The sequence below is a fragment of the Eubalaena glacialis genome, chromosome 2 (assembly GCF_028564815.1).
Source record: "Eubalaena glacialis isolate mEubGla1 chromosome 2, mEubGla1.1.hap2.+ XY, whole genome shotgun sequence".
Taxonomy (NCBI): domain Eukaryota; kingdom Metazoa; phylum Chordata; class Mammalia; order Artiodactyla; family Balaenidae; genus Eubalaena; species Eubalaena glacialis.
Genome location: NC_083717.1, coordinates 167,717,944 through 167,740,022, shown reverse-complemented (window position 1 = coordinate 167,740,022; position 22,079 = coordinate 167,717,944). Strand labels below are relative to the sequence as shown.

At 39.6% G+C, this 22,079-nt stretch overlaps 1 protein-coding gene across 6 annotated transcripts in view; it reads left to right on the top strand.

Annotated features, from left to right (window-relative positions):
- AREL1 (apoptosis resistant E3 ubiquitin protein ligase 1) overlaps positions 1-22,079 on the top strand; it is a 44,591-nt gene that overhangs the window by 3,012 nt on the left and 19,500 nt on the right. For 2 of the 6 annotated variants that reach the window (XM_061181065.1, XM_061181060.1), the window contains exons 2-4: positions 16,240-16,560; positions 20,477-20,537; positions 21,400-21,626. In XM_061181065.1, the coding sequence (XP_061037048.1) occupies positions 20,522-20,537; positions 21,400-21,626 (243 nt within the window). In that variant the 5' untranslated portion in view covers positions 16,240-16,560; positions 20,477-20,521. The remainder of the gene's footprint in view (positions 1-16,239; positions 16,561-20,476; positions 20,538-21,399; positions 21,627-22,079) is intronic. The other 4 variants (XM_061181062.1, XM_061181061.1, XM_061181064.1 and 1 more) reach the window with 4 other exon arrangements.

Here is a 22,079-nt window from a genome sequence, read left to right as displayed (position 1 = left end):
GTACATTACCGCTGCATGTTCATTCATTCAGAAGGCATTTATTGGGGGCCCATTCTTCTCCAGGCAATGTGCTGGTTACTCTTAAAAAGTTCAGGCCTGGGGCTTCCCTGGTGGCGCAGTGGTTGAGAATCTGCCTGCCAATGCAGGGGACATGGGTTCGAGCCCTGGTCCGGGAAGATCCCACATGCCACGGAGCAACTAGGTCCGTGAGCCACAACTACTGAGCCTGCGCGTCTGGAGCCTGTGCTCCGCAACAAGAGAGGCCGCGATAGTGAGAGGCCCGCGCACCGCGATGAAGAGTGGCCCCCCGCTTGCCGCAACTAGAGAAAGCCCTCGCACAGAAACGAAGACCCAACACAGCCAAAAATAAATAAATAAATAAATTTATAAAAAAAAAAAAAAAAAAGTTCAGGCCTGTATTGGAGAAAGACTTGTGAACAGATAAATTATGGTAGGTGGTTGAACAGGTATGCAAATTGAAATATTTTAGAGGAATTATTCTACTTGTTCATCTTTCTGGTAGTGGTTCAGGGCAGAGTAGTGTTGTGTAATATTTATTTAACAACTGTAACATACCATATAACAGATCAAATTTTATGACCTTAATGGATTCTAGTAAATCAATTTACCTTTTAAATGACTTTAGTCATTAAATAGCTTAGGTGTACATTTTAGTTATCTTTCTTTGGTTTCTTTGCTTTTTGAAGGGTTTATGAATGTTTAGCCTTCACTAATATTCTTTTGTATAGTAGTTTCCAAAGTTTTGAGGTTGTTTAACCTTATTGCAGTGTGTGGGTATGTGTGAGCATGCCTGAGAATTGATATGGTGTTATGTCACCATGCTATTTTCCTGAAGGGACTCTTGAAGCCTGTACTACAAATTGTGGTTTAATAGAAAGAGGTGAGTATCGTTTAGATATTAGAAACCAAACAGTTATGGTAGCTATATGTCTTGTCATTTAGCCTGAATTGGAAACAGTACCATATGATTTTAATATGAATTTTTGTTACCTTGAATAGTTGAGGAATTGGTATCATGTTTTTCAGAGCTTTTAGCTGAAGCATTCATTTCAGTGCAGTTTGCCTGTTGGTGCTGAGATGCCGCGAGCGGGGGCTGCTCTTCGTTGCGGTGCGCGGGCTTCTCATTGCGGTGGCTTCTCTTGTTGCGAAGCATGGGCTCTAGGCACGCGGGCTTCAGTAGTTGTGGCACGTGGACTCAGTAGTTGTGGCTCGCAGGCTCTAAAGCACAGACTCAGTAGTTGTGGCACATGGGCTTAGTTGCTCCGTGGCATGTGGGATCTTCCCGCACCAGGGCTTGAACCTGTGTCCTCTGCATTGGCAGGCGGATTCTTAACTTAACCACTGTGCCACCAAGGAAGTCCTGTTCATTGTATTTTTAAAAATACTAACAATAAATTTTTAAAAATTATTTATTTGTCTGTTTGTTTACTTATTTATTTGGCTGTGCTGGGTCTTTAGTTGTGGCACACGGGATCTTTTGATTGCCGCAAACTCAGTTGCGGCATCTAGTTCCCACTAGTTGTGGGATCTAGTTCCCTGACCAGGGATCTAACCCGGGTCCCCACATTGGGAGCATGGAGTCTTAGCCACTAGACCACCAGGAAAGTCCCACAATAAACTTTATTAAAAGATTGAATGGTTTACTAATGATTTTGAGATCCCTTCCTGCTTAGGTACTCTAAGATCTTATACAATATCCCTGTGTAGTTTCTACTTTCTCTTCCCAAGGCATATCCATCTATTTTTATCCTTTAACTAATGCTAGTTCCTTTTGGACTAGCCTTAAAGACAAAGTGAAATAAAACACTTTAAAAAGCATTTAAATTACATTTCTGTTTTGAAAAATTGGGATTGGCTTAAGTAGATGACCTGTCTTTATGCTTCTGTATGTCTGCAAGGCCATCTGATTCCACTAGAACCATACAAGGAACATGAATTTGGTACCCCACATAACCCACCCAACAGACACTAAGCCCACTACTCATAGAAACCTACTAGCCATACTTAATTCTCTGTCTTTTTTTGGTGCTTGTATAAGCTCCCATGTCCACCCCAAGAACTTTGACAAAGCAAGAGAAAACACAAGTGCTAGTAAAAGAAATTACATAGTAAAAGTTGATTTTACATTTTAAAGTTCCTTAAATGCTAGCATACTGTGGATATACTAGTGCAGAGGATTCTTTTGGTTGATCTCCCCACCTCCTTACCCCTGGCATCCATTTCCTTCTTCCTCCTAACAGATTTTTTTCCATGTATTCACTTTCCTCCCTTGCAGCCACGTGCTTCAGGGAAAGCCAACCACATCTTCACGCCAAAGGATGGGGCTGGTTGGCTAAGAATAATTCCATCAGTCTTTACCAGTCTCTAATTTAGGAAAGAAAATGTAATTCAATCTTGGTCAATGATGTGAGAGATTAAGTTTGCTGTAGGCTTCTGGAAAAGTCCTTCCTATGCTTTCATTGTATTTTCTATTCATTATTCTTTTTGATCAGAGATCAGGTAAAGATAATCTAAGAATATACAAAATACATTTTCTGTTGTGTCCCTTTGTTTTTATCCAGAGATCCAGCCCAGGTTATTTTAAACCCCTGTCTTGTCCACTTAGGGAAGTTTAACTCCAAGGATACCCCTTGGTGTATGTGGTGAAACTGTTAGGAAAACAGTTAAAACCTCCCAAGTGTGATCTAGTTTTTCATATCTTGGTGAAGAAGGAAACCCAGCTGGGCTGCATAAATGGTTTATATCCATAGAAAAGAATCGAAAAGATTTTGAAAAAACGTTTTAACCAAGCATTACCTAAACTGGGGCAGTGACTTGGGAGGCATGATCAGAATCCTAAGGGGGAGTGAGAATGTAAAGTGGGGAACCATATGTACTTTTTTTAAAAACCAGATTTTATGTTGGAATAATTTTAAGTTCATAGAAAAGATGCAAAATAGTACAGCAAGTTCCTGTATACCTTTCACTCAGATCTGTCCCTAATGTTAACGTCTTACATAATCGCGGTACATTTTGTCACATCTAAGAAATTAACATTGGTATGACATTGGACTACAGACTTTATTTAGATTTCATAAAGTTTTCCGCTAATATCCTTTTTCTGTTCCAGGATACCACACTGCATTTAGATCACGTGTAATTTTGATAAATTAGGTTTTCCAGTGAGCTTTTTCTGTGCCACGTATGTGGTCCAATAATCCCCTCTGACCAGTGCTGAGGACAGAAAGTCATTGACCATGAGAATAAATAATACCACATAGGTAGTGTTTTGTAGCCTTTGATTCCCAGAGCACTGTTAACTCAGTGGGAGAGTTGGCTTTGCTCCCAGGAGGGTGGTGTGAAGTTTCCTGAGAAGCTTAAGAGCTGTTCCTGATTGAGGGTCCCTTCCCAGCCTCCACTAACACTGTGTGTTCACCTCATAGATTTTACTATATGGAACTATCACCGATTATTTACTTGTCTGTCTTCTTTACTAGTTTGTTTCTAAGGGGTCAGGGACTATCTTATTTTGGAATCCTAAGCATCCAACATATTGCTTGGCATGTAATAGGTTCTTTTTATTATTATTATTTATTTATTTTTGGCTGTGTTGGGTCTTCGTTGCTGTGTGCAGGCTTTCTCTAGTTGCGGTGAGCGGGGGCTACTCTTCGTTGCAGTGCGTGGGCTTCTCATTGCTGTGGCTTCTCTTGTTGCAGAGCATGGGCTCTAGGCGCATGGGCTTCAGTGGTTGTGGCTCATGGGGTCTAGAGTGCAGGCTCAGTCAGTAGTTGTGGCGCACGGGCATAGTTGCTCCGTGGCATGTGGGATCTTCCCACACCAGGGCTCAGACCCATATCCCCTGCATTGGCAGGGGGATTCTTAACCACTGTGCCACCAGGGAAGCCCCACGTAATAGGTTCTTAATACACATTTGAAGAAATTAATAAACCCTTGTTTGGTAACATTGATTATTAGGTCAACAGAAGTTTTGTTTTGAATACCATAAGTGTTGAGTTTCTCCTTCAAATTGAGCCATCTTAAGTTGCCATTTCTGTGGCTAGTTGAGTTTTTCTTCCCAGCATCTTAAACAAAGAACTATAAAGTATTCATTTAAGGTTCCTCTTTCTTCTGATTATATAAGTAATTTATTTTCCTTAAAAAATAAGAGTAGAACTAAAGTAATAGATGGTAGTAGAGTTAGAAATTGTGTTAGCTTTTGAGTATATGTGTGACAATTCCAGTTTCACCCCACTGGGCTGTAGATCTGGCTGTTTGCCTGCCACTTCATGCACAGTTAATGAAATAAAAACTTCTTAGACTTATTGAGGGAGACGGCTTGTCAGATTCAGAGAATTAGTTTAAAATTTTTCCTGTTACAGCCAAGATTCAGTGGCCCAGGGTCACCTAAGCATAAAAGCTGCCATGGTATGGGAACACAGGGGCCTGTTCTAAATCTGTGGATCGGGCACAGTAGAGTCAGTTTGGTAAATAGAAAAAACATCAGGGTAGGAAGGAGTTGTAAATTAAAGCTGCTATTTTCTTGATGTAAAGACTGTGACAGGGGCATAGATGAGCCAGTCTTCTATTTTGTTTTTCTCCAGACATCCCATGAAGTTACAAAATGAGCAATGATAATTTCTTGTTTCATTTCTCCCTGTTTTACTAACATTAGCTTTATATACCTTTCTCCTACTTTCTTTGAACTATTCTGTATTCCAGGGGGCATAGAATAGTTTTATATATACTATTCATTTAATTTTGAGTCTGAAGAACTCTGGATTATTTTAAAGAGACTGATGTAATGGAATCCAAGTTGAATTAAGAAATCTAGAATTACTTTTAAAAACAAGCATCAGGGATCCAGAAATTTTATGTCATTTGAGGAGAACTGAGGGACTAAGATCTTGCCTACATTTAGAAATGCCGTTTATTAGATTGAAGAAGTGGAACATCTGTTAAAAGATAAAAATCTTTCCAATTCTGAAATAGACTATAACTTAAATAGTGGTTGTTAATGTGGGAAGTTGATTTTGAAAGAAACAAAGGGATAATAAAACTGTGTGACTAATTATGAGATAAATGGAATGCAGATGTTTCTTAAAAAATCTTGTTTAAAACTTTGACAGTGGATTTCCCTGGTGGCGCAGTGGTTAAGAATCCACCTGCCAATCCAGGGGACACGGGCTCGAGCCCTGGTCCGGGAAGATCCCACATGTCGCGGAGCAGCTAAGCCCGTGTGCCACAACTACTGAGCCTGCGCTCTAGAGCCCGCGTGCCGCAACTACTGAAGCCCGTGCGCCTAGAGCCCGTGCTCTGCAACAAAGAGTAGCCCCTGCTTGCCCCAGCTAGAGAAAGCCCGCATGCAGCAACGAAGACCCAACGCAGCCATAAATAAATAAATAAATAAACAAACAAATAAATAAATAAAAATTTTAAGAAAACTTTGACAAGAGATTTTCTTTTTTTTTCTCTTTTTTTTCTTTTAATTTTTCTTCTAGTTTTACTAAAATATAATTGACATACAGTACTGTATAAGTTTAAGATGTACAGCATAATGATTTGACATACATACATCATGAAATGGTTATCACAAGTTTAGTAAATATCCTTCATCTCATATAGATACAAAATTAAGAAATAGAAAAAAACTTTCTTGTAATGAGAACTCTTAGAACTTACTTAACAACTTTCAAATACAACATACAACAGTGTGAATTATATTTATCATGTTGTATGTTACATTCCTAGTACTTATTTATCTTATAACTGGAAGTTTGTACCTTTTGACTGCCCTCATTTAATTTCCTCTCCTCCAATCCTCACTTCCGGTAAACACAAATCTGATCTCTTTTTCTATGAGTTTATTTGTTTGTTTTTGAGATATAATTGACCTATGATACTATGTTATTTCATGTTACACAAAATAGTGATTCAACATTTCCATACATTTCAAAAGGATCACCATGATAAGTCTAGTTAAGATATGTCACCATACAAAGATATTACATAGTTATTGACAATATTATCCACACTGTATATTTCATACCCCCGACTCACTTATTTTGCGACTGGAAGTTTGTACCTCTTACTCTACCTCACCTCTTTGTTTCCAGCCTCCACCTCCTCCCTTCTGACAACCACTTGTTTGTTCTCTGTATCTGTAACTGTTTCTGTTTAATTATGTTTATTCATTTGTTTTGTCTTTTAGATTCCACATGTAGTAAAATCATACAGTATATGCCTTTCTCTGTCTGACTTATTTTACTTAGCATAATACCCTCTAAGTCCATCCATATTGTGGCAAATGGAAAGATTTCAATGACTTTTTATGGCTGAGTAATATTGTTTTGTATCTATATATATCTCACATCTTCTTTATCCATTCATCTAACAATGGGTACTTAGGTTCCCTCCATATCTTGGTTATTGTAAATAGTGCTGTAATGAACATAGGCATGAATATATATTTTCAAATTAGTGTCTTTGTTTTCTCTGAGTAAATATCAAGAAGTGGAATTGCTGAGTCACATGGTGGATCTATTTTTAATTTTTAAAGGAACCTCCAATAATGTTCTCTATAGTAGCTTCACCAGTTTACATTCCCACGAACAGGGCATGAGGATTCCTTTTTGTCCACATCTTTGCCAACATTTGTTGTTTGTTGTCTTTTTCATAATAGGGATTCTGAAGGTGTGAGGTGATATCTCATTGTGGTTTTGATTTGCATTTTCCTGTTTATTAGTGTTGTTAAGCAACTTTTCATGTACCTGTTAGCCATTTGTAAGTCTTCTTTGGAAAGATGCCCTTTCAGATCTTCTGCCCAGTTTTTTTTTTTTTTTTTTTTCACACACACACACTGTATTTTATTTTTACAAGAGATAAATAGACTGACACCAAGCATTGTACATGGATGACTACAACAAAAGCAACAATGATTGCAATTACCAAACATGAAAACACAAAACTATGCAAAACTTTTAGGTAAAACTTATAGAAGAAACTCTTTGTGACGTTGAGTTAAGCAAAGAATTTTTTAAAGAAATAAGACACGAAAAAGCACAAACTATAAAAGGAAGAAAAAGGTTAATAAGTTGGATTTCATCAAGTTAGGAAAATTAGAAACTTTTACTCTTTAAACAACACTGTTAAGAAAATGAAAAAGCAAGCCACAGAAAATATTTGCCGAATGTATATCTAATAAAGGACTTGTATTCAGAATTTATAAAGAACTCTTACAACTCAGTAGTAAGAAGACAGCTCAGTTTTTTAAAATGGCAGAAGATTTGGATACCAAAGAAGCTTTATAAATAGCCAACAGGCCCATGAAAAGATATTCAATATTGTTAGCCCTTAGGGAAATTAAAAGCACAGTGAGATACCACTTCACACCTATTAGAATGGGTAAAATTTAAAAGATTGATAATACCAAGCATAAGTGTGTATAGTAACTGGACCTCTCATACATTGCTGGTGGAAGTGCAAGGTGGTACAGCCACTTTGGAAAACAGTTTGGCAGTTTCTTGTAGATTAAATATATACTAACCACGTGACCTAGCAATCCCACTCTTAGCTGTTTACCCAAGAGAAATGAAAATGTGTGTCCACATTACACTTGTACTTGAATGTGTACCCATAATAGCCCCAGCCTGGATAGAATGTCCTGTACTGGTGAGTGGATAAACAAATTGTTGTACGTCCACATAATGGATGACTACTAGCAGCAGTAAAGGGGAATGAACAACTGATACAAGTAATGGCATGTATGGAGCTCAAAAGTGTTATGTCACACACAAAAGACTACATTTTCTATGTGATGTCATTTCTGTGTCATTCTGTAAAAGGCAAAATTATAGCAAAAGAAGGTACATCAGTGGGGGTGGAGGAGGGGGCTGACTGCAAAGGATCATGAGGGAACTTTTGGGGATGATGAAATGTTCTGTATCATGATTGTACTTTATATCATAACCTTATACAGTTGTCAAAACTCTTAATTGTATGCTCTAAATTGGTGACTTACTAGATATAAATTATACTTCAGTGAAACTGATTTTGAAAAGAGATTTGACAGGAGATTTTTTTTTTAACCAGTGATTTATATAGGATTAGAGAATGGATTTAAATTAGTTTGAGTCTGAATTTGTTATAGGCATTAAAATAATTTTTAAATAATAATATCACTGAACTGAGTTGCAAAGAGCTTACTAGTTATCAGTGTTGGGTCAAGTTTAAGTTAATATTATTAATGAAAATAGATGGAAATAAAATACAAATTTTATTTGAAGAAGTTGCTAGATCAGAGAATGAGAGTTCCAAATAACTAAGGAAAAAAAACTTGAGGGCTGATTTTGAATTCCCCCTCTGGCCTAAATCTTTACTCGGTCTAATACAGTTGACCATCAATTTCTAGAAATAGTCACTTCCTTTTGCCTCCAATAAATTACTTTTATTGGGTGGGCAAAAAAGTACCTTCGGGTTTTTAAGTAAAAATAAAAGGCACAGTTTTCATTTTCACCACGAACTTTATTGAACAACATTTTCACCCCTTTGTTCCACTACCTTCTGCCATTTTTCAGGCCACTTCATAATTCCATCTTCCCAAAACTTTTTATCTTTTTTGAGCAAAGAACTGTTCCAGGTGCCTTTTACAGTCTTTCAGGGAATTGAAATTTTTTCCATTAAGAGTATTTTGTTAAGACCGAAATAAATGGAAATCTGAAGGTGCAATGTCTGGTGAATACAGCGGATGAATCAGAACTTCCCAGCCAAGCTCTAACAGCTTTTGCCTGGTCATCAAAGAGACATGCGGTCTTGCGTTATCCTGATGGAAGATTATGCATTTTCTGTTGACTAATTCTGTATGCTTTTCGTCGAGTGCTACTTTCAGTTTGTCTAGTTGGGAGCAGTACTTGTTGGAATTAATCATTTGGTTTTCCGGAAGGAGCTTATAATAGAGGACTCTCTTCTGGTCCCACCATGTACACAACATCACCTTCTTTGGATGAACTGGCCTTTGGTGTGGTTGGTGGTGGTTCATTTCACTTGCCCACGACCTCTTCCATTCCACTTTGTTGTACAGTATCCGCTTTTCATCGCCTATCACAATTCGTTTTAAAAACGGAACGTTTTCATTACGTTTCAGTAGAGAATTGCATGCAGAAATACGATCAAGAAGCTTTTTTTCTCTTAACTTACGTGGAACCCAAACATCAAAGTGATTCACATAACCAAACTGGTGCAAATGGTTTTCAATTCTTGATTTGGATATTTTGAGTATGTCGGTTATCTCCCGCGTGATATAACGATGATTGTTCTCAATTATTGTTTCAATTTGATGGCTATCAACTTCAATTGGTCTACCCAACCGTGGAGCATTGTCCAGCAATAAATCTCCAGCACGAAACTTTGCAAACTACTTTTGACACATTTGATTAGTCACAGCACCTTCTCCATACACTGCACAAATCTTTTTGTGCGTTTCAGTTGCATTTTTATCTTTTCTTGAAATAATAAAGCATAATATGCCGAAAATGTTGCTTTTTTCTTCCATCTTCAATATTAAAATGGCTACACAAAAATTCACCAATTTTGATAAGTCTTTTTTTAAATGCACACTGGTATGACAGCTGTCACATACAATCTAACAATTGTTTCGAATGAAGTTAAAGACAGCTAAGTGCTACTAGAGCCATCTTAAAACCAAATGAACCTTTTGGACAACCCAATACAATTTTTCTCCTCTGAGTTTCTTCTCATTTTGATTTGCTAGCTCTTTTTGGGGGGCAAGGGCAGGGTATATTTAAAGTTGATCCCCTCAGGGTTCTATGATTAGTCTTTTTCTTGGTCTGCCTGCTTTCTCTGGCAGTCTTTTCCCATTCCCCATGTCTTTTAACTGCCCTCAGGATCCTGGTATCTATAGCTTCAGATGCTGATTTCCACTCATCTTGTGGATATACTCACCTGGATATCCTATAGACACTTTAAACTTAACATGTTCAGTTCTGCACTCATTACTTTCCTTACGTATTTGTTCTGCCTCCTTAATTCTCTACCATTATTCATCCAGGCTCCCAAGCATAGAAAATCCTGATTTGTCCTTGGCTTCTTGCTCTCCTTGATCTTTTCAGCCTCGCAGATCTGTTGCTTCTAACAGAAATAAAGCATATGCTAGTCTCTCCCTCTCTACATCACAGCCAGTGCCTAGTAGCTCCCTTGGGCCAGTATTCTCTTGTCTCTCAGCCATTGATCTGTCTTTCTCTTCAGAGTCTCTTTCAAATTGCCCCCAGAGTTACTTCTTTTTAAATGTGTGATCCTCTTACTCCCTTAGTTAAAAAACATCTCTTGTGGTTTTGTTGTCGTTGTTGCTTAGAGTCTAATAAAATGAAGTCATATTCCTTTAAAATTCCAAATTAAATTATTTCTGAGCTCTCATTCTTCTTATCCCAGGAATGTCTTTTTTTTCCCCCCCTTTTTGGAGGTTCTTCCTGATGCATCAGTATTCCTGGGTAAGAGGGTAGGCTGTGGAATCACACTGCCTGGTTCCTTCAGTTGTCAGCTTAGTGACTACAGACAAGTTATTTTAGCGCTCTGTACCTCTGTTTCCTAATCTCTAAAATACGCATAATAATACGGTTACCTTATATGGTTGCTGTGAGAGTTAAATGAGATAATATATGAAACACTTCAAACAGTGCTGGCATATAGTAAGTTCTCAGTGCAGGTGGATTCTTGTTTTTATCATTATACTTGAAAAAGAAATCCAGAAAACTTAGTATTTTGGATTGTTGCTGTGGTTGTTTCCAAATGAGATTTCTCTGGATCTCTCATCTTTCCTGATGAGGAACGAATATAAATGAAAACTATATAAAACTAACCCTAACTTGGCTGAACCAAGTTCCCTCAGGTACACTCTGTGCCATCTTCCTCATTTATTTGGGTTGGGCTGCTTGGGCACAAACCGCCATCATAACCTGGCAACCCCACAGCTTGGTTTGCACATAAAGCCGTATCCCCCAGGGCTCTCGTGTGGTCCCAAGTCACCTGGGTCTAGTTGCCAGTCTCAGCTGGTCCTCCCTTCCCTTATATTCCAAGTCGTGCTCCCCAAGCGCAGCTGAATTCCTTTCTTTTCTCAGTGCATCTCCATTTTATATCTGAGGCAACTGAAGATAAGCTAAGTAGCTTGTCCAGGATTGCTTAGTTGTGAGATTCATGCTCTTGACCACTGCACTGTACTGTACTTAGAATCAGTCACCCTGGTTTGGCCCAGGTGGTTTTCTAAACACTTTGCTTTTGTAATGCTTAACTTTTTATCACTCTCTCTCGACTCAGTACTTTTCTTATGCTGCTGCTTCTACCTAGGATAGTGGTACTTTTTTTTTTTTCTTTCTGCCATGCTTACTCATTCTTAAGTAATAGCCCCTTTGCCACTCCTGTGGACTTCCCCACTCAGGCAAAGTTACGTCTCTCCTTCCTTTGCCCTCCACATATTGTTTTTTCCTCTTTTGTGGTACTTGCTACGTTGTATTGTCCAGCTCCCACATTGGACAGGGTTCGTGGAGGTTAAGAAAAGACCCCGTCTTATTTATTCTTGTGACCTTAGCTTTTAGCACACAGTCTGGAATGCCACAGATGCTCAACAAATATGAAATGAATGAAGAATGAATGATACAGAAGAACCTAAAGATGTTGGTGGTGAATTATAGTGAATTTGCTAAAACACAAAGTTTTAGCAAATAATTTTAAGCTAAAAGAAAATACAGATATCTAGGGATGGAGGAACATAGCAGAAAAAATAAAATGTGAGTATATGAAATGGGTGGTAACGGTGTAGTATATCAGCAGTTGCAGTGCTTTTCCAAATTTTCGGCTCAGGTACCTCTAATGGTAGAGGATAGGAGGCATGTAACCCTTTGGGGGCTGGGAACAGAGCCCCAAGGAGCCTTTCCGCCTCAACTACAAAATATATATGAACGTTTTGAACATACCCATGTTTTATCTTTAGAAATTCTTGCATATTTTGCATTCTATTTTATTATCTATGAGTTTGTTTTACCATGAAAATATTTTTTCTCCCCACCACCTCATCCTCTAATAACTAGACGCAATGGGAACGTGTCCATTTATCCTCTGTCTTCTAGCACATTCTGGCATGCCCCAGTGCCCACATCTGGGGAGCATGGAATGGGGTTATACTCTAATACAGCAGCATTCTAGCTTTCTGTTTTGGGGGATAGTCTAGTCAGGAGTATTATGTCACGGAACCAAGGAGGGTGAGCTCATCTTGTTCTGACTAACGAGGCTGTTCCTGGAAGGCTGCAGTCAGTTGGAGGCACCTCATTACCAGATCGCTGGGGACCAGCTGGAGAGAGTTCACAGAAGACCCACAGGAATGATTAAGAGACTAGAGGGGCTGACGGATGAGGAACGGATAGAAATGAAAATTGCATAATTTGGCTGAACCAAGGTAGCAGGAATACACAACTGTATAAATATCTCAAGAGTATAAACTTGATGGGGGAAGGCAATCTTTTATGGTGGGATATTGGGGTGGGGAGAATAAACCAAGGGTGAAATTAAGCAAAGGAAAATATAAACTAATAATCTAAAGTGTCTGTTGGTACACTTTGTTTCTTGGAACCTCCTTAGTTGGACCACTCTAACTTGTGGGCCTTTTGCTAATTGAATGATTTGTTTTTTTTAGTTTGACTTCCGTGGACTTGCGGCTGGTGCTTCTCTGTGTAGAGAATGCTGGAGACTACATCTTAACAAAGCAAACGTCTTTCTTTTGTCCTGTCTTGTTCTGTGGGACTCAGTGGTTGATATTTGGAACTCCTATGTGCTGCCACTATCTCTTTATGCACCAGAATTCTGAAGTGGACTTTCACATAGTTTTCTTTTTTTAATTAATTTTTTATTGGAGTATAGTTGATTTACAATGTTGTGTTAGTTTCTACTGTACAGCAAAGTGAATCAGTTATACATATACATACATCCACTCTTTTTTAGATTCTTTTCCCATATAGGTCATTACAGAGTACTGAGTAGAGTTCCCTGTGCTATACAGTAGGTCACAGCTTTTTAGAATAGCACTGTAAAAGTAGAGACTCAGTATGTATTGTAGTAATTTTAGAAACCCAGATACAGTATTTGGTCCCTGAGGTACTATAGCCTTGATGAAATCCAAGCATGATTGTATGAAACGCGTACTTTGGGAAATGATTGTATAAAATTCCTATTTGGGGTAGGAAGGCATAAAACTTTTAAATAACAGTTGAAATTAGCCAGGAGAAACATTTGCATAATGTTGCCAGTTTTATAGCCCTTTTCCTAAGAAGGGGTAGTAGAACTAGAAGAAAGTGATTTTTATGCTTTTTTGATATATAAAAATGAGTTCATTTATATAACACATTTATGTACCTTTAAGACTAAGTCATCTATACCAGAGATTGGTAAACTTTTTTTTGTAGACGGTCAGATAGGAAAGCTTTGTAGGCCATACATCTCTGCTGCAACTACTCAACTCTGTGTTGTAGTTCAAAGGCAGTCAAAGACAAAATGTAAACGAACAAACTTGGCTGTGTTTATTCTTCTTTTACAAAACTTTTTTTTTTTTTAATTTTTTTTTTTAATTTTTTAATTTTTTATTTTTTTTAATGCTATTCTTGTCTGCTTACATTCTTTTTTTTTATGTATGTATGTATGTATGTATGTATGGCTGTGTTGGGTCTTCGTTTCTGTGCGAGGGCTTTCTCTAGTTGTGGCAAGCGGGGGTCACTCTTCATCGCGGTGCGCGGGCCTCTCACTATCGCGGCCTCTCGTTGCCAAGCACAGGCTCCAGACGCGCAGGCTCAGTAATTGTGGCTCACGGAACGAGTTGCTCCGCGGCATGTGGGATCCTCCCAGACCAGGGCTCGAACCCGCGTCCCCTGCATTGGCAGGCAGACTCTCAACCACTGCGCCACCAGGGAAGCCCAAAACTTTTTTTTTTTAAACAAAAACCGGTAGCTGTCTGGATTTGGCCTGCAGGCTGTAGTTTGCCAACTCCTTCTGCAATAGACCCTTGCTCCTGAAAGCATAGTCTGCAGACCAGCAGCATCAACATTACCTGTGAACCTGTTAGAGATGCAGAATATTGTCCCTTCTCAGCTGACTGCTCTAGAGTCTAGACCATGTTTCCTGAACTTTAACATGCATAGGAATCACCTGGGGAGCTTGTAAAAGTATGGACTCTGAGGACTTCCCTGGTGGCGCAGTGGTTAAGAATCCGCCTGCCAATGCAGGGACAGGGGTTCAATCCCTGGTCCGGAAGATCCCACATGCTGCAGAGCAACTAAGCCCGTGCGTCACAACTACTGAGCCTGTGCTCTAGAGCCGAGAGCCACAACTACTGAGCCCATGTGACACAACTACCGAAGCCCTCGCGCCTGGGCCTGTGCTCCGCAGCAAGAGAAGCCACTGCAATGAGAAACCTGTGCACCACAACGAAGAGTAGCCCCCACTCACCTCAACTAGAGAAAGCCTGCGCACAGCAACGAAGACCCAGCGCAGCCTAAGTAAATAAATAAACAAACAAACAAAAATATTGTTAGCTTATTTGAAAAAAAAAGGGTAACTTGCCTTTTTAGGGAGAAAAAAAAGAGTATTTAGAAATTTTTTATGTGTTCCTGCATCATTAAGAATTTGGGGACTTCCCTGGCGGTCCAGGGGTTAAGATTCTGTGCTTCCACTGCAGGGGGCACAGGTTCGATCCATCCTGTATGCCGTGTGGCACAGCCAAAAAAAAAGAACTTGGAAAATACTAAAAGGTACAGGTAGAAAATAAAAATGTCTATAATTCAAAACACCTAGAGATGAGCACATTTTTATGTTGCTCCTTCCAGTCTTCTTTATGTAATATAATATTTTAAAAATTGGACTCATGATATGTAAATAATTTTGTGCTTGCTTTTTCATTTAACATTTTATTTGTGAGTGATTCACTGTGATATTCCTTTAAAGTGTAATTTTTTTTAATGCTTATATAGCATTCTAATGGATCTCTTATAGTTTATGCAGTTCTTCTCTTGTTTGTGGCTCCTTTAAACTGGTTCCGATTGCTAGTTGACCCAGGTTTTGGCTGATGTACTTGGCAAGTCTATCACCATATTTTAAAATAATTACACATATTTATTTTTAATTATAAAAGTTTGACAACTTGTTTGATCTGGTGGCTTTCACCCATTCTGTTCTTCTGGTCTTGTTAGCATTTTGTGTTTTCTTTTTTGGTCTCCCACGATAGAGAGGCAGTAGAGTGGTCAACAGAAGCATGGAGTCTGAGTCCAGGTTGTCTGGGTTTGACTCAACTCTACTATGTACTGTGCATAATCTTGAGAAAGTACCTTGAGAAAATGCCTCAGTTTCCTCATCTGTAGAATAGGGATAATTGTATCTTGTGTCTTAGGGTTGTGAGTTAATACATATGAAGCACTGAGAACAGTTCCTGCCATGTGGAAAGGGACCGTCTCTTTTCATTTAGTGATCAGTAGTTTCTTCTCATGTGTTCTATGGCGGCTGTTCTTGCCAGAATCCCCTTTCTGCTACATTGAGTTCATGAATATCTTTGAGTTACAGACTGACTTTACTGAACTTTGTTACCCAGTGACTTTATCTTGAATGTTCACAAAAATTTTCCGCTTACTCACAGTAGCAAATTTTACTGTTTTAAAGATAAAGTCAGTATTGTTTAACCCTGTCTTGGAAATGCATACATGGGCACAAAGGGAGCAGACTGCATAGGCTGATTGATTGGGTTTTAAAGCCCTTTGGTGGTTTCCCCTTTCCAGCTGAGTATTACCTTGATTCCTTATCAGGGCATACAAGGCCCTCTGCAGCCCAGCCCCGCCTGTGCTCTCCTTTCATTTCTCTTCACCTTGTTCCCAGCCCCGTTAAAGTGAATCTGGGTTTGTGGTTGTGACGAGGCTCACTCTAAATCTGTGCTCTACTCTGCATCGACTGAAGGGTTGGAATCCACTGAAGTGCTGGAGCTCCCTTCTGGGGAGTGACACAGCTAAGCCCGTGAGATCGCCAGTTGGCTTTTCTTGCGGACTTTTAATTGGGAAAACTTGGTCAGAGATTACCTGCCCTTGGTTATTTTTAGTGCCACAAGGTTTCCATTGTCTATTCTATACCTCTTCTTTGTTGTTTTCTGGGGGTTCTCTTTGAGAGATAAAAACCTATTCCACTGACTCTTTTTTTTCTTTGTAGCGTAGGATCCCGAGACAGCAGAACAGATGCACCCTTTGGCAGCCAGTTGCACCCTGCACTAGACAGAAGTCCAGGGATGTTATATTTTGGGATTATATTTCTCCACCGTGGAATTCATGCAGTTCATTCCAGAAACATTGACCCTCTGCTTCTGTGACACACCCTCGCTGAAGGTCTGATGGACAGACACTTTCTCTTGACCCTGCAGCTGTTTTCTTTCATGTGGAAGTTGGAAGACAAAGTGAAAGTGGCCAAAAGTTACCTGCTTTGGTGAATAGGTGTGCTCCCCTTGGTTCTCAGAACATGGGCCCTCGTTTAAAGGTAAGGTGACAGACTAGTTAAGATTTACTTATTATTGGGATGTAGAACATGGACTCAGTGACCAGTTTCTAAGCCCTCTCAGCAGGGGATAGCATTGACGTGCACAGTTGCAGTTAGAATTGACTTTGCTCCCAGCAGGGCAAATTTGAGTATGAAGAAATCAATTCTCCATTTCTGGGAATAGACTTTTTTACAACCAATCTTCAATGTTAGGGCTAAAATTTATTTGATATTGTAATTATAAATCTTTTACTAAAAAAAAAAAAGGCAAAGAGTTTTAGAATATGTATGTCAATCAACTTTCTAACATTCCCTTGAGACATTTCCCCTTTCCCTTTTTTGTAGGTAATGTGAGCCAAAGTTCTGTAGTATTAAGCAACTTGCCCAGGATCTTTTAGCAAGCAAGTGATATTTCTGCATTAGATAATTGGTACTGCATTCCAGTTTCCTTTGTAACGCTTTATTTTTATTTCAAAAGATTTAAAAAGGGGCCGTAAGCATTTGTCTTTCTAATTTTATCCTCAGTAAGATTGGGTAATGCTTTTCATACTTTCTTTTACCGGTTTCTTAAATCTTTTCTCTTCCCAAATAACTTCACTATCCCTATGATTCCACTCTTTTTCATGATTCACTGTTATATGAGGTTAAGAACACTGGGCTTCAGAGTTAGACAGGCTTGAGTCACTTAACCTGCTGGGAGATGATCAGCAAGTCAACTTTTCTAAGCCTAGTGTTTTTTTTTTCAAGTCTCTAAAATAAGAATAATAATGCTTATTTACCAAGTTGTATTGGTGACAATTACTTGGGCTAACATGTAAAACACCTAGTACATTGTTTGGCCTGTGGTAAGTGGCTCAATAAGGGGGTTGTAAGTTATGGGTTTACTACTATGAGGTGGGGTGGGAGCAGAGACAGGGCAGAGGGGGCACGACAGGTACAGTAAGAGGGCAGGAAATGCCTACAGAAGAGGTGAATCTGGAATAAAAGTGATTTGAGGGGTCACCCTAAAAGGAAACCCTGTACTCAAAGACAAAGGCATGGAAGCTTTGTGACAGCATCCAGAAAGGAGGAAAATGCAGAAGGAAGGCAAGTTTAGAATGTGACCATGGGTAAAATTGAGAGATGGGTAAGTATTGTTGGGGAGTTTTTTTGAGAGGTATTGTAGAGAAGTGGGACAGTTTATAAAGATCACATCAATGAGTGATGAATTGACAGAGCTAACTCCCTGATCACAAGGAGACTTCACAGAGAAGAGAGGAGAGTTTGGAAAAAAGTAATAATTGGTATGCTGAGTTTTAAATAATAAAGGGAATTGGAGTAGAAATGTAGAATTGACCTTTTGGAAAAGGTCTAGGTGATCTAGATCAGTGGTGATGATTTGGTTGAGTGACAAGTGAATGGGGGAAAAAATGGACAGGGACTTAACAAGGTCAAGTTCATTATTATCAGCCATGAGGACCAAGACTATGGCTGTTCCACACCGTTCCCCCAGTATCTGGCATATTAAGTAGGTACTCAGTATTTGTTGGATGAGTTATTTTAGTATTAATTTTTTAACTCTTCATTATAAAAATTTTCAGACATAAAATTAGAAAAGTTTAAAGAACTCCCACATAGGCAGAGATTTTAAGTATGGTAAGAGAAGCCTTGCCTTTTGTAGTTCTGATGCATTTCTCATTGAATGAAGTGTGGACCAATAGAGAGGTTCCCTCAGTTTCTTACTGGCTCTGAAACAAAGGAGTAGTGATGCTGCTACTACTATTGATAATAATTATAATAATAATTAAAACTGAGAACTCACTGTGTGCCAGGCACCATTCTAGGCTGTTTACATGTGTTAACTCTTTTCATCCTCACAACACCCCAGTGAGGTACACACAGATATTAGCCCCATTTGATGGATAGGGAAACTGGCAGATTATAGAGAGATTAAATAAGTTGTCCGTGATTACCCTGTGAGTGGCAGAGAACGGATTTGAACCCAGGTGGTCTAGCTCTAGTCTAGTCATGCCCTCATCCTCTATATTATTCTCTTTGCTCTACTGTTTGATTTGAGAGTCTTGATGGCCGTGGAGAGCTATATTGAAGTCCTATCACACTAAAGGAGATGGTGTCATAGAAATTATTAAACTTCATCTCTTTTTACGGCAATGAGAATTCTGAAGCTTAGACAGGTCACACAGTTGCAGCCCTGGAACTGGTCTCCAGGCTCTGACTTACTGCTTGTCAGCTGCCTCTCAGAAAAGGTTGTTGTGGTTGTCAGAGACAGTACATAGGAATTTTCCCAGCCCTCATGATGTGTGCCATAAATTTAGCATTGCTCTATTCCTCTAAGGAGTAAGAGACTTAAGACCACAAGTCTGTAACATCACCTACATATACTTCATTTTCTACTGAGTGCTGTAACTTTGCTGAGGGCTAAATGTTCACGTCCAGGATCAGATTGAATGACGTCCAACTGAGGGAGTATTTAAGACCACTAAACTGCTGGTTTTGGTTCCACCAAGTCACCTAGTATATCCTATAAGGCACAGACAGTTGCTTTTTGAGAGATGATAGCAGCTTTTCAGCATAGGGTCCCAGGAGATGAGATTCTTGTTTCGGAAGGAGGCTCACTAGTTGTGATCTCAGATATTGAGTTAGTATATTGTTCTCTGTAATAGACCCTTTGGAGAGCAGCTTAATTCATGTGTATTGACAGTGCTAATGTTCCCTGTGTGGATTTCTTTTCTGGTAGGACTGTGGACACCAGTCTAAATAGGGATTTCTATGAAACTTGACATGGTCATTCCTCAAATTACCTACTCCCTATGGATTCCATTGGATATATTGTTATCAAAGGATCTAATGGCCATTTTTGGTCACTCTTTCTCTTAAATTTTCCCAGCATAATTAGACATAAAAGCACACTTGGTTAGAAAAAAAAAAAAAGTTGTTTTGGTCCCTCCCAAATCTGAGCATAGAAATTTTCAGCTGTCTTGTCTCTAAGTTATATATTAGTGCTGATAAAAGGTGCTGGGTTGAGATAACATTGATAACCTTAATATATATTGACTTGAAAAGAAAGAATGAATTTAGTGCATTGTGGATTGGAGAGCATGTACAATCTATGCTAAGGTCAAAACTCAGTGATAAGATAGGAATGTCAGTGTGCATTGCATTTTTCCTTGGCAGTACTGTGGGTGGTTCAAATGAGTAATAAGATTGAAGTCTTATTCTGGGGATAGGTCTAATAACAGTGAAAGTCTCCCCTCAGACTCTGGCCCCTGTTTGAATTGTTCTGACCTTGGCAGGCATCACTTAGGATGAGAAGGACAGTCTCCTCCTTTGCTTCCTTCCTCTCCTTGGCCTCTCTGCTGAGCTCATCTTCCACAGGGCCCATTAGTTTGTCTGATTGGTAACAGCAAAAGAAAATGGTTTCTCTTACATGGCCATTGCTTATTATTGGGATGACCCAGAGTTCATTTTAATTACATAATGCCAACATGATGATAATAATCCTTTTAAACATTTTATATAACTATTTCTACTTAGATGAATTACTTCCAGAAGGCAAACATAAGGGGAAAGTGACTCCATTATCTTCCTTGCCTGTGTTAATTAGTACCACTTTGCATGGGGGAGGTAAACTGTCTTGGGGCCCTGGATCCAAGAAGATGAAAGCCATGCTATTACATTTTGTAATTAGAAGTGGCTGTTTGTGGTATTCCTAGGGTGGTCGATAGATTGGAAGTCTTTAGGGGGAATGATGGTCTCTCTTTCTCTGAAATGTTGTAGGGCACCTGTCAAGCTAGAGAGAGAGCAGGGATAGTAAGGCTGGAGATGGTAGGCTCAAGCCACATGCTCTGCTTTGTCTCTCTCTGAGACAGCTGTAAGGAAGAGTTAGAGGAAAAACTAAACAAGTTTTCTTTTGCAGCTGCAGCTGTGATCCTCGGCTGTCTGTTGGCATTGAAGGGACCTGATGTTTTACGTTATTGGTACGTTATAGAAAGAGCTCTCTATTATTTCTTTGTTAGGGTTGCTTATATCATTTTTTGCCTCCTTACCTCCCCCTTTCTTCTTGAAAATAGACTTAGAAATATTTCCAGGCATGCTAGAATGTACCTTCATAGAGTTGGCAGTGGAATTCATTCATTTGGAAAATATTTATTGAGTAATTATGGCCAGTGCCAGACGCTGTTTCCTGTTGAGTCAAAGTCGAATAAGGCAAAAATCTGCCTCCATGGAGTTCATAACATGAAGGGGAAGAAAAGTTATAATAAATGAATGAATGCACGGGAGTTTGAGGGAGCCCAGAAGAAGGAACCCCTAACTGTGGCAGGGATTGGGGAGGGCTTTTGCCAAGTGGACAAGGAAGGGGAAGGCTTCCAAATGGAGAGAGTAGAGTGTGCATTCTTTTTACTATGTCAGGACCCAGTACATGAAGGGAGGTTGGGGGTAGGCATCGTATGTGGACCATGGTGTAGAACAAGGGTTGGTAACCTTTTTCTGTAAAGGACCAAAGAGTAAATATTTTCAGCTTCCCAGGCCATACAGTCTCTGTCACAACTACTGAACTCTGCGGCTTTAGGGCAAAAGCAGCCTTAGACAACAGTAAATAAGTGGGTGGGGCTGTGTTTCAGTAGAATTTTATTTACAAAAACAGGCAGTGGGTGGGATTTGGTCCGAGGACCATAGTTTCTGACCCTGGTATGGAAGTTCCTCTCTTCACCCACAGAGGTAGTGACCCAGTAGAGGGTGTCTTTGGAATTCTTGCTTGACAGATGACTGGCCTGTTCCACAGTGAGAAGCTGTAATGTGTAACTGGCGGGTGGTGTGTGTGTTCTGTCTTTTACATAGGTGGCATCACAGTGTCTGTGGTTGCATTCTTCTTCACAATTAAGTTCCTCTTTGAGCTTGCCGCACGTGTAGTCAGCTTCCTCCAGAATGAGGACCGAGAACGCCGAGGGGACCGGACTATATATGACTACGTGCGGGGAAATTACCTGGATCCCCGGTCTTGCAAAGTCTCCTGGGATTGGAAGGACCCCTATGAGGTGGGCCACAGCATGGCCTTCCGAGTGCATGTAAGGGAATGTTTCTGTCTCCGTACCCACTGGGGTTTCTGAGTCAGTTGCCTTCCAGAATCCAGTTCAGTCTGTTGGTGGTGCTGGCCTGAAACGTTCATGTTCTCCAACACCTCCCCACCCCCACCCCCCAGGAACTTGGGAATTGTTGACATCTGAAGAGTCACACATTCCTCTATCATTTTGGTTTAATAGGTGCTTAGCTTGGAAGAAGTATAAAGCTTAATGTTACATTTTCAAAATGAGAAAAATATTACTGAAAAGAGTAGGTGTTACAGATTAGGGGTTGGCAAACCATGGCCCAAGGGCCGAATCAGGCCCACTTCCTGCTTCTATAAATACAGACTTATTGGAACACAGCCACACCCATTCATCTTCCTGTACTGCCTATGGATGCTTTCACGTCTGAGGAGTTAACCACAGTTGAGTAACTAACTGTGTATGACCCGCAAA